General features: G+C 40.7%; 1 protein-coding gene across 4 annotated transcripts in view; it reads left to right on the forward strand.

Annotated features, from left to right (window-relative positions):
* sulf1 (sulfatase 1) overlaps window positions 1-12,530 on the forward strand; it is a 68,497-nt gene that overhangs the window by 25,309 nt on the left and 30,658 nt on the right. For all 4 annotated transcript variants that reach the window (XM_036558634.1, XM_036558635.1, XM_036558636.1 and 1 more), the window contains exons 2-4: window positions 3,749-3,974; window positions 6,928-7,167; window positions 9,182-9,333. In XM_036558634.1, coding sequence (XP_036414527.1) covers window positions 3,803-3,974; window positions 6,928-7,167; window positions 9,182-9,333 — 564 coding nt within the window. In that variant the 5' untranslated portion in view covers window positions 3,749-3,802. The remainder of the gene's footprint in view (window positions 1-3,748; window positions 3,975-6,927; window positions 7,168-9,181; window positions 9,334-12,530) is intronic.

Here is a 12,530-nt window from a genome sequence, read left to right on the forward strand (position 1 = left end):
AAATAGGGGAATTCCTCTGTGTGTATGACTTGACTAAAGGAGATGGGCCAAAGCTTTAAATTGCATGAAATGAGACAAATTTGGATGCTGTTATTGGCCAGGGCCGATCCGATTGCTTCTACAGGTACGAGAGCCAACTTGATTATGCAGAGCTATCGATGAAGGGGAGGAGTTAAGTTCAGAATGAGTCATCAGCAGCAGAGTCCAGCTATGTGTGTGTGTGAAATCTGTGTCTGGACCCTACCACCCCTACACCCGGGGGTTTGTCCAAACAGCGCCAATGTTTGCACAGTGCTGTCGGGGAGACTGTTCTGGCTGGCCCTTGTGCTGCCTGTCTGAAATCCACACTGTCCAAAAAAGCACTTACAGCTCCATCTGAGAAACAGCTTATCAGCTGAGCAACTGCCCAAGATGAAAAACTCCCAGAAACACAAGCACTTACACTTTAAACCCTTGAACTCTAGGTGTGTTAGTCAGTTATTCATCCTAAGGCTTGTAACCAGTGACTGCTGTCAGTTACTAATGTGCTGTGGTAAACAACTTCAGTACTGTATTTAAGTACAGTGTTATGTACAAATTCATTTGTTTCATATTGTAATAGATTAGGTACTAATTTGCATATTGCAGCCTTCTGTGATATCAGTATTGAAAAGCCAGTATTGAGATTAACAAACAGTAGTTGCAGCTCTTGTATGCAGTTCTAAGAGTGAAGAACTGAAATCTGGAAAAGCTAATGCAGCTAAATGATGCTAATGAAGGGCTAATGCCAACTGGTCTTTATAGTTCAGAGCTTTGAAGGGGAATTCTACCAGTTTTTTTAAATGTATGTATAATTCAGTCTTTGAGAGATGAACAAAGTCATTCAGAGTGGTTTGATGTGAGATGATTCATTGCAGAGAAATTTACTGACGTCTTTGCTGACTGATTTCTTTACAGTGGTGGTGATTGGAACCAGGGGTCACATTGTCTACAACACAAATATAGCCAGTGTGCAAAATACCTCCTGGTATTCGGGGGGGGGGCCCACGTTGGCTGGCTTCTCCAGCGTTTACTGTCTGCTAGCTCTTTCGCCATAGCAGCGCTGATGCTAGCTTCAATGGCAACAAAATGTTTGGTTTAAGAATTTTTCAGATTTACAAATATGCTGCGGCAAACTGTAAAGTTTCTCAGAGGTATCCCGGGCATAGTTACAGTTGCTAGGCTATGAAGGATCAACTGGGTGAACCAATTTGCCACAGCGCCACCCTGAGGCAGACCAGTGCTGCAGCTCTAGTTAGTTAAGCAGCTAAACGATGACTTTTCCCTGAATTTGTATTTAAGCATCTTTTTTTCCCCTAACGAGCAGCATAACATTGATTTATTTTCAAGGATCACCAGAATTTTGATTTTGAGACATTCAGGGGGTCCAAAAGGTTAATTAGGAGGTCCTGGACCCCCAGGACCCCCTGTATTTTGCACCTTGAATGCAGCCATTAAGTAGAATAAAACAATAGAATAAATTTTACTATATTTATAGTTAAATATAGTATAGTTAAATATGAAAAGAGTTCTTTAGGGACTATTTTGCTTTGCAACACCATGCATGTGCTTCTCCACCATGAATGGATGAAAAAACATATTTGAGGCCAAAGACATATCCCAGAACCATCATAAACCAATGCCTCAGGCATCAGGCAGCATATTATGACCATTTTGTGTAATAGCCTTCTGTGAGGGAGCTTTTAGAGGCGTTAAACTCTTCAGATGTCTGGTTCCTATCACCATTATGAACAATGGTGAATGCTTAGAAGTTTCTCTAGAATGGAGCATTTCATATCAAACCACTCTGAATGACTTTGTCTTGACATCTTAGTTCTGCAGACGTTTTGGAAAGCCAGTGGAATTTCACTTTATAGGATTAGCGAAACTCCCTCACAAGGTTTTGCAACATAAAGTTTAAAAATGAGCATCTTTCATCGTATTTCGTTATCTTTGATGCTCTGTATCTGCCAAATAGAGAAAAATGAGGCGGAATGTCTCCCGCCCTTTTCCTCGATGGGTTCCTCAGGGTCCTATTCAATGCCATTGTCACAGCTCCAGTTGAGGTTTGAGGGTCAGCGGAGCTGGCTGGTGTGAATGTTAGTGGGGGAAGACGTGTGTGATGTTCTAGTGAAGGCTCAGGTGCGTAAAGACCCATTTGTTTCAGCCCATTGATTCTGGACAAAGGGGGCCTCACTGGCAATCTGGTGCCCTGTAAGGTGTTCACACTAATGACTTTCATCTTGCATTAATAAAGCCCACCTATGTGTTTGCTGCTTTTGCTATGGGGGCATAGTCTTGTCCATAAATACCAGTATGGTCTAGTGTCATGTTGACTTTGCTGAGAAATTCATTCTAATGTAAAAGATGTTTGTGTTTAACCTTTTTTTGCATTGCATTTCATGTCATAATGCAAACAAGACATAAGAAACAACAATAACCATTAAGCAAATTCAAATTGCAATAAAGTCTATCCTATTCTACTTACAAATGCAAATGTGGTATGGATTGAAAGTCTGCACTTTCCAAATACTTTCTCAATTTATTGTAGTGAACTAGAAGTCAGAAATAATGCGTATTAAATTACAGCATTGTATTTAGCCATAACTCTAACATCTGGATATAATGCATACCTTCATATAGTCACATTTAAAACCATCCTTCCTATTGGAAAGTTATGTTTTTGGCCTTTAATGTACGTTAATGTAACAAGACGACCCCCCAATAATTTTGACTATTTTTATTGGCCCATTAATCATAAAAATGTTCACACAGTGTAAATCCCAGCTTGCATTTTTGTCAGATGAGGACAAGAATTTGAACCGCATGGTCATCTCTAGCAAAGCTGGACTGTCTTTGTCGTCTTCAGTGATGCATAGAGACGAATAGCCTCCCCTTGAGTGTCGAGGGCAGTAGAGGGGTTAATGTAGCGGAACCTCCTCTCTCTGTCCAAAGAGCCCTGGTTCCTCACACCCCACCAGGGGTCACCACACCCAGGCTTTCTGAGTGACAGCTCAGTCCTGAGTCGTGGTTGGCTGGCTTTGGGCTGGTGTAAATTTTGCTGGCCAATGAGAAACCTTCTTCTCTAGTGGGACAGATGAGAGTGAGCGCTTGTCACTGTGGAGCGGAAGGGAATGCACTGACTTTGAGGCTATGTTTCTGGATAGTTGAAGAGAGGGAGAAGTATGAGACCACTATAAGTGCTGCACAGGTAGGATTAATAAGCATAGCAGTGAGCTCTGACTTGCGGTTCTGCTAATATTTTTTCATTTTGCCAGTAATTTGTCATTAGCTAAAACCTTTTCAACACTTTTGAGGCTCAGCATGTCTGTGCGCTGCACTGAATGTTTAAAGTCAGTGTTAACACTGTGATTTATTAAGCCATTTTTGTATTTGTAATTGTAAGTTTAAAGTGGTCAGCTTGACATGACCAATTTTTCTCTACGGTCTGCTTTTTGGTTTGTGGACGCTATATATATACTCAGCTGACATTAGGTTTAAGTGCAGAATGTAAACGATTTATCAGGTGCAAGTGTGTTTAAGTGTTTTAGCCAGCGATCTGGAATTGTCATTTATTTTATTTTTTTTTCCAAAAAGAGGGTCATTTAGATCTCAAGAGTCAAAGGAACATTTGTTTTTACTTCATTTTCCCCCCAAAATCTCTTGCTCTCTTTCTCACGATACTCACATATATATGAACATATGTTAACATGTCCTTTCTTTTTTCCAGAGTTGCTAGTGGAAGCTCTGGTGGCCTTAGAGCAGCAGTGTGAGTCAGTGTGGGATGATGAAGCGTGTTTGTCTGGCCTGGCTCCTGGCCCTGGCCCTGGCCGCCCAGCTGGCCTCAGGCTTCACCACTCGGGGACAGAGCCTGAGGGGCCGGGTACAGCGCGACCGCCGAAACATTCGCCCCAACATCATCCTCATCATGACGGACGACCAAGATGTGGAGCTGGGTGAGCAATCTCTTATTCCTTAGTGGTGTAGAGTTATTATACATTCAGTTTATATAATACATTTAGTTATATAATTGTAATGCAACATGCAGTACTGTACAGAAGTTAAAGGCCACCGTTCATTTATTTAATTTCCTGACAAAAAGATAATAAGTACAAGTTATTCATTTTTCAGCATCAGGAAACAGTGCAGAAAACATATATTTAACAATTCATTTAATTTAGTCTGCACTATTTGCCTTTATTACAGCTTCCATTCAGAAGTCTTGCTTTCAGATTTTTAGAGAATCTGCAGAGATACTTTTCCACACCTCCAAAGTTCGGTCTTAGAAGGTAGTTGCACTTTTCGCTTAACGATCCAAGTAATCCCAAACACATTCAGCGATGTTCAGGTCTGGACTCTTGGGTGGTCAGTCCATTGTTCTGAGAACACCAGTAGCTACTTTGTTTGATTTCTTCTTTTTTTTTTTTTCTATTTCCTTTTCTCAGTAAGGGCTTCTTGACAGCTGCACATCCTTTCAGACCCATAGCACTGAGTTGTCTTCCCGCAGTGGAAGAGCGGCTGTGGATTTTTTTCCCATTCCTTATACAAGTGGATTATCATATATCTAGTATTTCCAGAAATATCTCCAGAAAAATTAATAACTTGTACTTAATGGCCATTAAATAAATGAAGGGCCGTGTCTGACTTTTGCACACCACTGTACATATATACTTCTGGTTGCCAACAGAATGGAGTGCACTCAACTAATGTTTATTTCTAGATTATTAGATTAAGTAGATTATTATATTGACCCTTTGTTGATTAATCAAATAATTGTTGCATTATGGCTTCTGCTGTTTCCTCTCACTTTGCCCCATCACTGCACTGCAGTCATTTGAAGTTCCATCTGTGCAATGAATAATCATCTTTTATGGTGGAATGAAACAATAGATGTCATATCGCCCCCTATACTTTCTTCAGTGTGTTGCATTCTGTCAGAATAACAGAGCCCAGCATATGAACATCATATAGCACTATAGAGCACTTTTGTTTGGACATAGAAAGATTAATGCTCTGTGGCTAGAATGTGGAGATCGAAGTGATAAAAGGTGAAAAAACCTTCTTTCCCCTCAAACAATGGCTGTGACAAAATATCAGTTTAATAGACATGTAATAGACAGAAACATGAGCATGAAAGAACAGACAGCAAAGCAGGCCTTGGTTTCTGTTCTTGCCAATTCAGATGTCTGCATGTCTTCAATTAGGTATTTGGAGTGGAGCAGCTTTTTGTCAGAGAGAGTGAAGGACATACTATAGTATAGAGTTACTTTTATTATACATGAGAACGGGTCAAAGCAAGTGTGGTGGTTAGCCATTTCCGCTGCCTTGTCACTCTTCTCCCAAAATGTGCTCATTTTCATGCGAGTTGTTCATTATTAACTGCAGCCGGCCAGGAAAAAATGATTTAGCGTTTAAAGTGGAGGCCAGTGCCCTTTGCTGGCGTGTTTTTTTGTTTTATATATATTAAAACAAAACCCTTATGATTTTGTAGTCAAGGCATTCAGTTGCTTTGCCATCATAACTGCCGTTTGTCAGAGCTGGGAGCCTAACAGTCATCATCAACTGGACCAATTTTTGACAATATAACAATCAGCGAGCCTCAATCTCGGCCCGTCACATTAAGCGCCTGCCAGCCATTTCGCATTTTAATCTCCCACGACTGGAAACGGCCTTACTCGAATGTCTGAGAGGCTTGAGGCGTTTAGTCATGCGACCGCAGACAGTGACTGCAACGCCACAAAGTGTGTAACATTCTCCACCAACAGCTCGAGCTGCACAAGCATCTCCGTCGCTGATGATTCCTCAGACAGCCTGACACACATAAAACCAGGAGACATTTGAGTGCTTTGGACTTGTGCTGAGATTGGTGATTTTCGCTTTGCCACGTACTTATTATTATGTAATAGCAGGTATCACTTTCCAATAAGAGTAAATTTATAATGGGTTCATGAAAAGTTTAAAAACGTATTTTATTGTTATTAATGGTAAGTCATTAGGTCATAAACACGTTAAAATCATTGATAAAAAGTTACAGCACATAAATAACAGGGTAACGGTGGCCTGTTGATTTGCCAGGTGAGCCCACATTCATCTATACTGTTAAAGGGCAGATCTTGCTGGTTGCTTATCTTGCTTTGTCTTCTCCATCAGTCAGCATTAAACCTCTCAGCTTCATCAGATACAACAGCTCATTATTGACTTTTTTATTTATGGGTTATATCAGCTAATTAATGATTTTAAGGTTTTAATAACCAATTTATTAGTTAATTAATTAATTTAATATCTTAGAAATGCTTCTGTAATTTAACAGTTTCACTAGTGAAATACAGTATTTTACCTTAGTAACAGTAACGACCATTAAAATGAACTCAAATATCTTTGGAATAAAGGTGATCATTTGTTTGTTTTTTTTTGTATTGAATTTACATTCTATTTCTGTGAATTAAGAACAGCAATGTTGACATACAGTATATCACTACTGTCTATTTTTGCATTTTTTTATTTTTCTACATCATTTGAGCTCATTAGCTGCCCTTTACATTGTGTAAAACTTATATGATGAATGCATTCAAAATACTCAAATTGCTCAAAATAATCCCTCTTTACATTAACTGACATTAAAAATAATGTGAAGTTACTACCTTACAGTTCTCCTGTAAAGTTGCCATTTTGGAGATACATGTTTTTATTGTGGAATGCAATTAACCTTTTGTCCCCCCAAAAGAACAGGTAGTGACTATTTTTTTGTGTAGCCTACGTCATAAGCATTTCTTTGTGCTGATCAAAAGAAGTCAGGTCTTCATTTATAGGGAGTGAACCCCTCCCTTGCGTCCTGTGTCATTTCTGCACTTCCAACCTTTTTTCTCCCTTAGTATTAAAACTGAAATACATGGTTATATGTTCCCACAGGCTCCTTGCAGGTCATGAACAAAACCCGCAGGATCATGGAGGACGGGGGCACCAGCTTCACCAACGCCTTTGTGACTACGCCCATGTGCTGCCCATCACGATCGTCCATGCTGACGGGGAAATACGTTCACAACCACAACACGTACACCAACAATGAGAACTGCTCATCACCTTCATGGCAGGTCCAGCACGAGCCGCGCTCTTTCGCTGTCTACCTCAACAACACGGGCTACAGGACAGGTGTGAATCTCTAAGACTAATACCTTTATTCCTGTAGTAGCTGTTTTGTCATAGACTGTGATGGATAGCTTTATTTTCTGCTTTTTGTCAGGGATCAATCCAGTCCTTTGCTAGTAGTCCTTCTTTAAAACAGGTGAGTTGAATCAAGTGTATTTGAGTAGGCGAATTCCCAAACTGTGCTGGACTGTAGCCCTCCAGGACCAAAGTTGAGTACTCCTGCCTTGTATTTTGTAGTTTTAAATAAACAGATGGGTGACAAATTAAAGGAAAAAACAACATAGTGTGCTAGTAAGGTGGTGGGCCACCATAAGCCGTCAGAACAGCTTCAGTGCACCTTGACATTGATTGTACAAGACTCTGGAAATATACTGGAGGGATGGAGCACCTTTTTTCCAACAGATATTCCCTTAGTTGGTGTTTTAAGCATAAAACGTTTGCGTTTGAGTGAAAAACGTTGGTCCAAAATCTCCCATAGGTGTTCAGTTAGGTCAAGATCCAGCCATAGCATGCATGTTACATAATTATCATACTCATCAAACCATTCAGTGTCCCCTTGCACCCAATGGATGGGGGCATTGTCATTCTAGAAAAGACCATTCCCAGTAGGAAAGAAATGTTTCACCATTGGATGCAGTCAGAAAAACTTAGTATTGATTTCCCTCTAAGGGGACAAGTGGACACACATCATGCCAGCAAAATACCCCCCACAGCATAAGTCACCGGACTGCCTAGCTGTAGGGGTCAAGCATTCAGGCCTGTACCGTTCCCTTGGTGTAACCTGCACATGCACTCTCCCACTTGTGGAGAATGACTCATCTGACCAGACCACTGTTTTCTTTTCATCCAGTTTCGTCTGGACTTCCTCAGTGTCTTTACGTATGCCACAGACTATAGTAAGTTGTTAACTGCTTAACTGCATCATGCAGATCACTTGTCTGATTATACCGCCATTGCTCTGATCAGTCTTCAGCTTGTTGCTGCTCCACAATACAAAGTTTAAAATGACATTTCAATATACTTTTGTAAATGTGTAGCCTTATAGGCCTCTGCATAGGTTTTTCTAACCCTCCGTTAGTAATCATGCCAACGACATGCCAGTTCACATTCACTACTGAAAGACAAATGCAAACTCTACACGCATAGTCTGACAGGCGTGTGCTAAAGCTAAGCCTGACTAAGCAGCCAACGATCTGTCTGTGCCCAGCAGCCTGTGTATGTGTGAGGCCTGAGTGCAGACCCTAATGCTGTCTGTGCTCTCCAGCTGATCTGTTAGTCTACAATTAACTTTCAGGACAGACTGGCAGCTTGCCCAGCTCTTGGGAGAACTGTTTGAACGTGGCTTAGCAAAAAAATGGAGATGTGCACTGATATGTAAGCAGACTTTTTAAAAAGCACTTTTAAAGAAGGCTACAATCGGATACACTGGATCAGCTTGGGATGGAGGTGTCAGGAGATTGATCCTTATTTGACAATGCAGGTCTGAGACTGCTCTTCTTAGAGGGCTTGTTATTCTGGACCTGCAAGAAGATAAATGAGAATTGGGCCTAGTTTTGGATAACCTAAGGAAAGGAAACCTCACAATAATAATGTTTGGTGGTTGATGGTTCATCTTTTTGGTCCTCACATCTTTCTTTGGGAATAAGCTAACTAAAGCTTGGAGTACTGATGTTTGTGGGTAATGATTTTTGGGTTTCTTACAGCTTTCCTCAAGAAGAAGAAGCCTAGTTTTGGATTAACTAAATAAGTAGAGCGTGCAGCAATGATGATTGGCTTCTGGTGTTTCATCTTTTTGGGTCCTCACAGCTTTCTTTGGAAGCAAGCTTAGTTTTGGAACAGAAATGATGTTTGGAGTTTAATGGTTCATATTTTGGTTCCTCAGGAAGAAGCCTAGTCTTTGAGAAACTAAAAAACTAAACTCGACTCCTTAGGAAGAAATTTAGTTTTGGAGAAACTAAAAAAAGCTCACCGTAATGATGATCAGATTCTAATGGTTTGTCTTTTTGGTTCTTCACAGCTTTCTTCGGGAAGTACCTTAATGAGTACAATGGCAGCTACATTCCTCCTGGGTGGCGTGAGTGGGTGGGGCTCATCAAAAATTCCCGCTTCTATAATTACACAGTCTGTCGGAACGGTTATAAGGAGAAGCACGGCGCGGACTATGCCAAGGTATGTGCCCGCTGGTCTGAGTTCACAGCCCTGTCACGGTGCCAGCGCAGGGGCTTATTAATCCCATCACCCCTTTGTTTTTACTTTATGCCCAATTGTAAGGTCTGCGCTCGGCTAATTGCAGGTTTTCCGCTCACTCATAATCCCAGGTTGATCTAACCCGCTTGGAATCTGTTGAAATTAAAGGGAACTGTTCTGGGCTGCAGTGGCGTCTCATCGTTTTGTGCGACACCAAGTCTTATATCATAACATGGTTCACCGCAACACTCTGTAGACGAAATGGATGTCCTGAGGGCACAGTTTCTTTTAGGAACAGCTCTGCTGTTATGGGTTTTCATCATTAGAAGACATGGATGTAATATTCCACACACAATATACAGTGTTGGACAGATTCCAAAACACAAAATAATTAAGAAAATGGTCAGACGTGACGATGTAAAGATAATGGTAAGTCTGTCTTTGAGAAATCTGATTTCTTAAAAATAAAGCTTCCTAAATGGTTCTTGGACATGCGGTTCCAGAAAGTCAGTTGGTGTCGAATGTTTGTGTTTTTAACCTTTTAAAAGGTTCCTCGCACTTGCTCATCTCAAAATGCACTCATTTACAAAAGTGCTACATGAGCGATGCTATAGAGGAACCATTTTTGGTTTCCTCAAGAGCCAAAAGAGGCTTGAAGAACCTTCACATGATATAAAGGTTCTTTACCCATTTAAAGATTATTCTTAGAACCTTTTTCAGGTTCCTCAATCATGTTGGAAAAAGAGATTTGTGAGTTAGAGAACTTCAAATGCTTGAAGAACCTGCACATATTATAAAGGTTCATTACCAGTTCATATTATCTGGAGGTTCTTTAAACTTCAAGAAGGTTCTTCACCTTCACCATCATGTTTCTCATTTACAAAAATATTTCTCTACCTCTGTCATCCTCCATTGAAATGGCCTTTAGAGAACCAAAAGTGGTTCTTCTATGGCATTGTACCAAGAATTCTTTCTGGCACATTTAAAGAGTGTGGCTCTTCAAAGGAGCATCAGTTGAAAAGTTCACGCTAAAAAAAAGTTCTTCAAGGGTTCTTTAGTATGGGCAATGGCTATATATAGAACTATGACAGCTCCAAAAACACTTGAATGCATAAATGGTTCTTTGCACGATAAAATGATGGTTTGCTGTTCTTTAATGAACATCTTAAAAATAGTTTTATGTAGCACCAAACGGTTCCACTATTGTTACAAGTCATGTTGTCTTTTTTTATACAATACAGAGAGTCCTTCAGGGAACCAAAGTAGTTCTTCTATTGCATCGCCCCCAAGAACTTTTTTTGGCACCTTCATTTTTGAGGGTGTTGGGGTACCACTAATGATTATTTCTATAACTGAGTAGACTATTGACTATTATACCGTCTTCGGTTCTGCTGTTATTTTGCCGCTGTCAGCAATCAAACCTGTGTCATGACTCCACCTCCTGTAGTGTAATGCAATCTGTCAGATGTCATATGACCAGTATAGAGCATTAGAGAGCTGTTTTATAGAAGAAAAGTATTTTTAAGAATCAACATTCAATCCTTAGAATATAGAATCAGTTGTGCAGATTTCAGAGAATGGAATTTCAGCAGACATTTTATTTTTTGATAGATGAGTAAATAAATGTTTGGCTGGTGCTCAGATGCCAGCGATTTGCTTGTTGAGTTAGACGAAGGTGTTAAGTTACCCACAAAGCTTCAAGGAGGTTCTGCGCTGAGCGCTGCAGAATGCTCTTGTGGTTTTAGAGGTTCAGTGAAGCACAGGAACATTTTAATGGATTCCAGCAAAGATGTCCCATCTGAATGTGAGAGGACTGCGCAAGAACAGCTGGAATGTCACAGGCCTGCAGGCTGTAGAGCATCAGTTTGTGGCCTACAGTGTTGCTTTTAAGTAATCCGCAATCTTCAGACATTTAGACGATTATCTTCAGCCAGACCAAATAGTACTTTGGTCCTCAGTTATTCTCTTGCTGAGCTTTTTATAGTTTTTCCTTCATCTCACTCTTAATCAATGTGACTTTGCTTTGGCAAACTGTACTCATGTCAGATTAGAGTACACTAGGCGTGAATGTAGCCTGCATTAATTCATTTCTTATAGTTTACGTCCAAATTGTTTTACTGCTTTCTGAGACTGATGCTTATAGTCAGCTCGGTCTGGTCTTCACAGAAACACAAGTCTGCCCAGATGACAGTTGTCAGGTTGACGTTGAGCCTGAAGTGTATTACTCAAGTCTGATGCATTCAGACAGTCTGAGTTGAAAGGTGAGGGAGAGACCAGCATGACATTAAGCGTAACTCACGATTTGCTTGCATAAAACTCTGGAGTGGAGAGAAGTTGTCACTACACAATGTATTTTTTCAAAAGTAAAGTTTGTTAAACTGCAGGCTTTTGTTCATCATTGGAAGACCAATCAAATCGAATCTTGGTTAAATTTGATTCATAATTTATATTTTATGAAGTCAGAGTTTTACTGTATGTGCACTAATGTAGCAGTTATGTAGTTACGCGAGTGAGAACCAGCATCGGTACAGCTTAAGGGGTTAACAGGTCCCTGAAACATCTTTTAAAGCAAGCTAACTCGCACAGCAGCTGGTACCACAGTGAGTGTTAGTGTTAGCGTTAGCATGAGGCCTACTGGGAAGGGGCGGAAGAGCAGGAGGCCACACTGAGGAGGCCCAGGTGTCTGGACCATAACTAGTCCAGGGCAGGACCCAGCACTGGTGCGTGTGTGATCTTCAGAGGCCTTGTCCACATTCCTGTCTCAGCCTTGTAGCGGTCAGAGAGAGACCTCACTGTTGTCAAAACATTGAGCTAGCAGGGAGCCTTGACCCCCCTCTCGCCACTGACTGCTAGTGTTAACACCGATGTCATGTTCGATTACGTGCTGCAGCATCACACAGTTGCTCCTCGGGCAAACACACTTGCCCTGCAGCAACCCACTGCTGCTACTGTAAAAGCTGGCACATTAGTTATTTTGCTTAATGTTGTTATTATTTCACTCAAACTGCACAGAAAGTAGGAAAAGCATTGGTTGGTGTAGAACCTTTATGTGGAGTTTTTTGCTTCTCATTTACAAAAAAAAATCTCTTTAAAGAACCATCCATTAAAGCTGCATCCTTAAAATCAATATGGTTCTTCAAGGCAGTGCTTATATATAGAACCAGGACATCTTAAAGAAC

This window comes from Colossoma macropomum, unplaced genomic scaffold (assembly GCF_904425465.1).
Source record: "Colossoma macropomum unplaced genomic scaffold, Colossoma_macropomum, whole genome shotgun sequence".
Classification (NCBI taxonomy): Eukaryota; Metazoa; Chordata; class Actinopteri; order Characiformes; family Serrasalmidae; genus Colossoma; species Colossoma macropomum.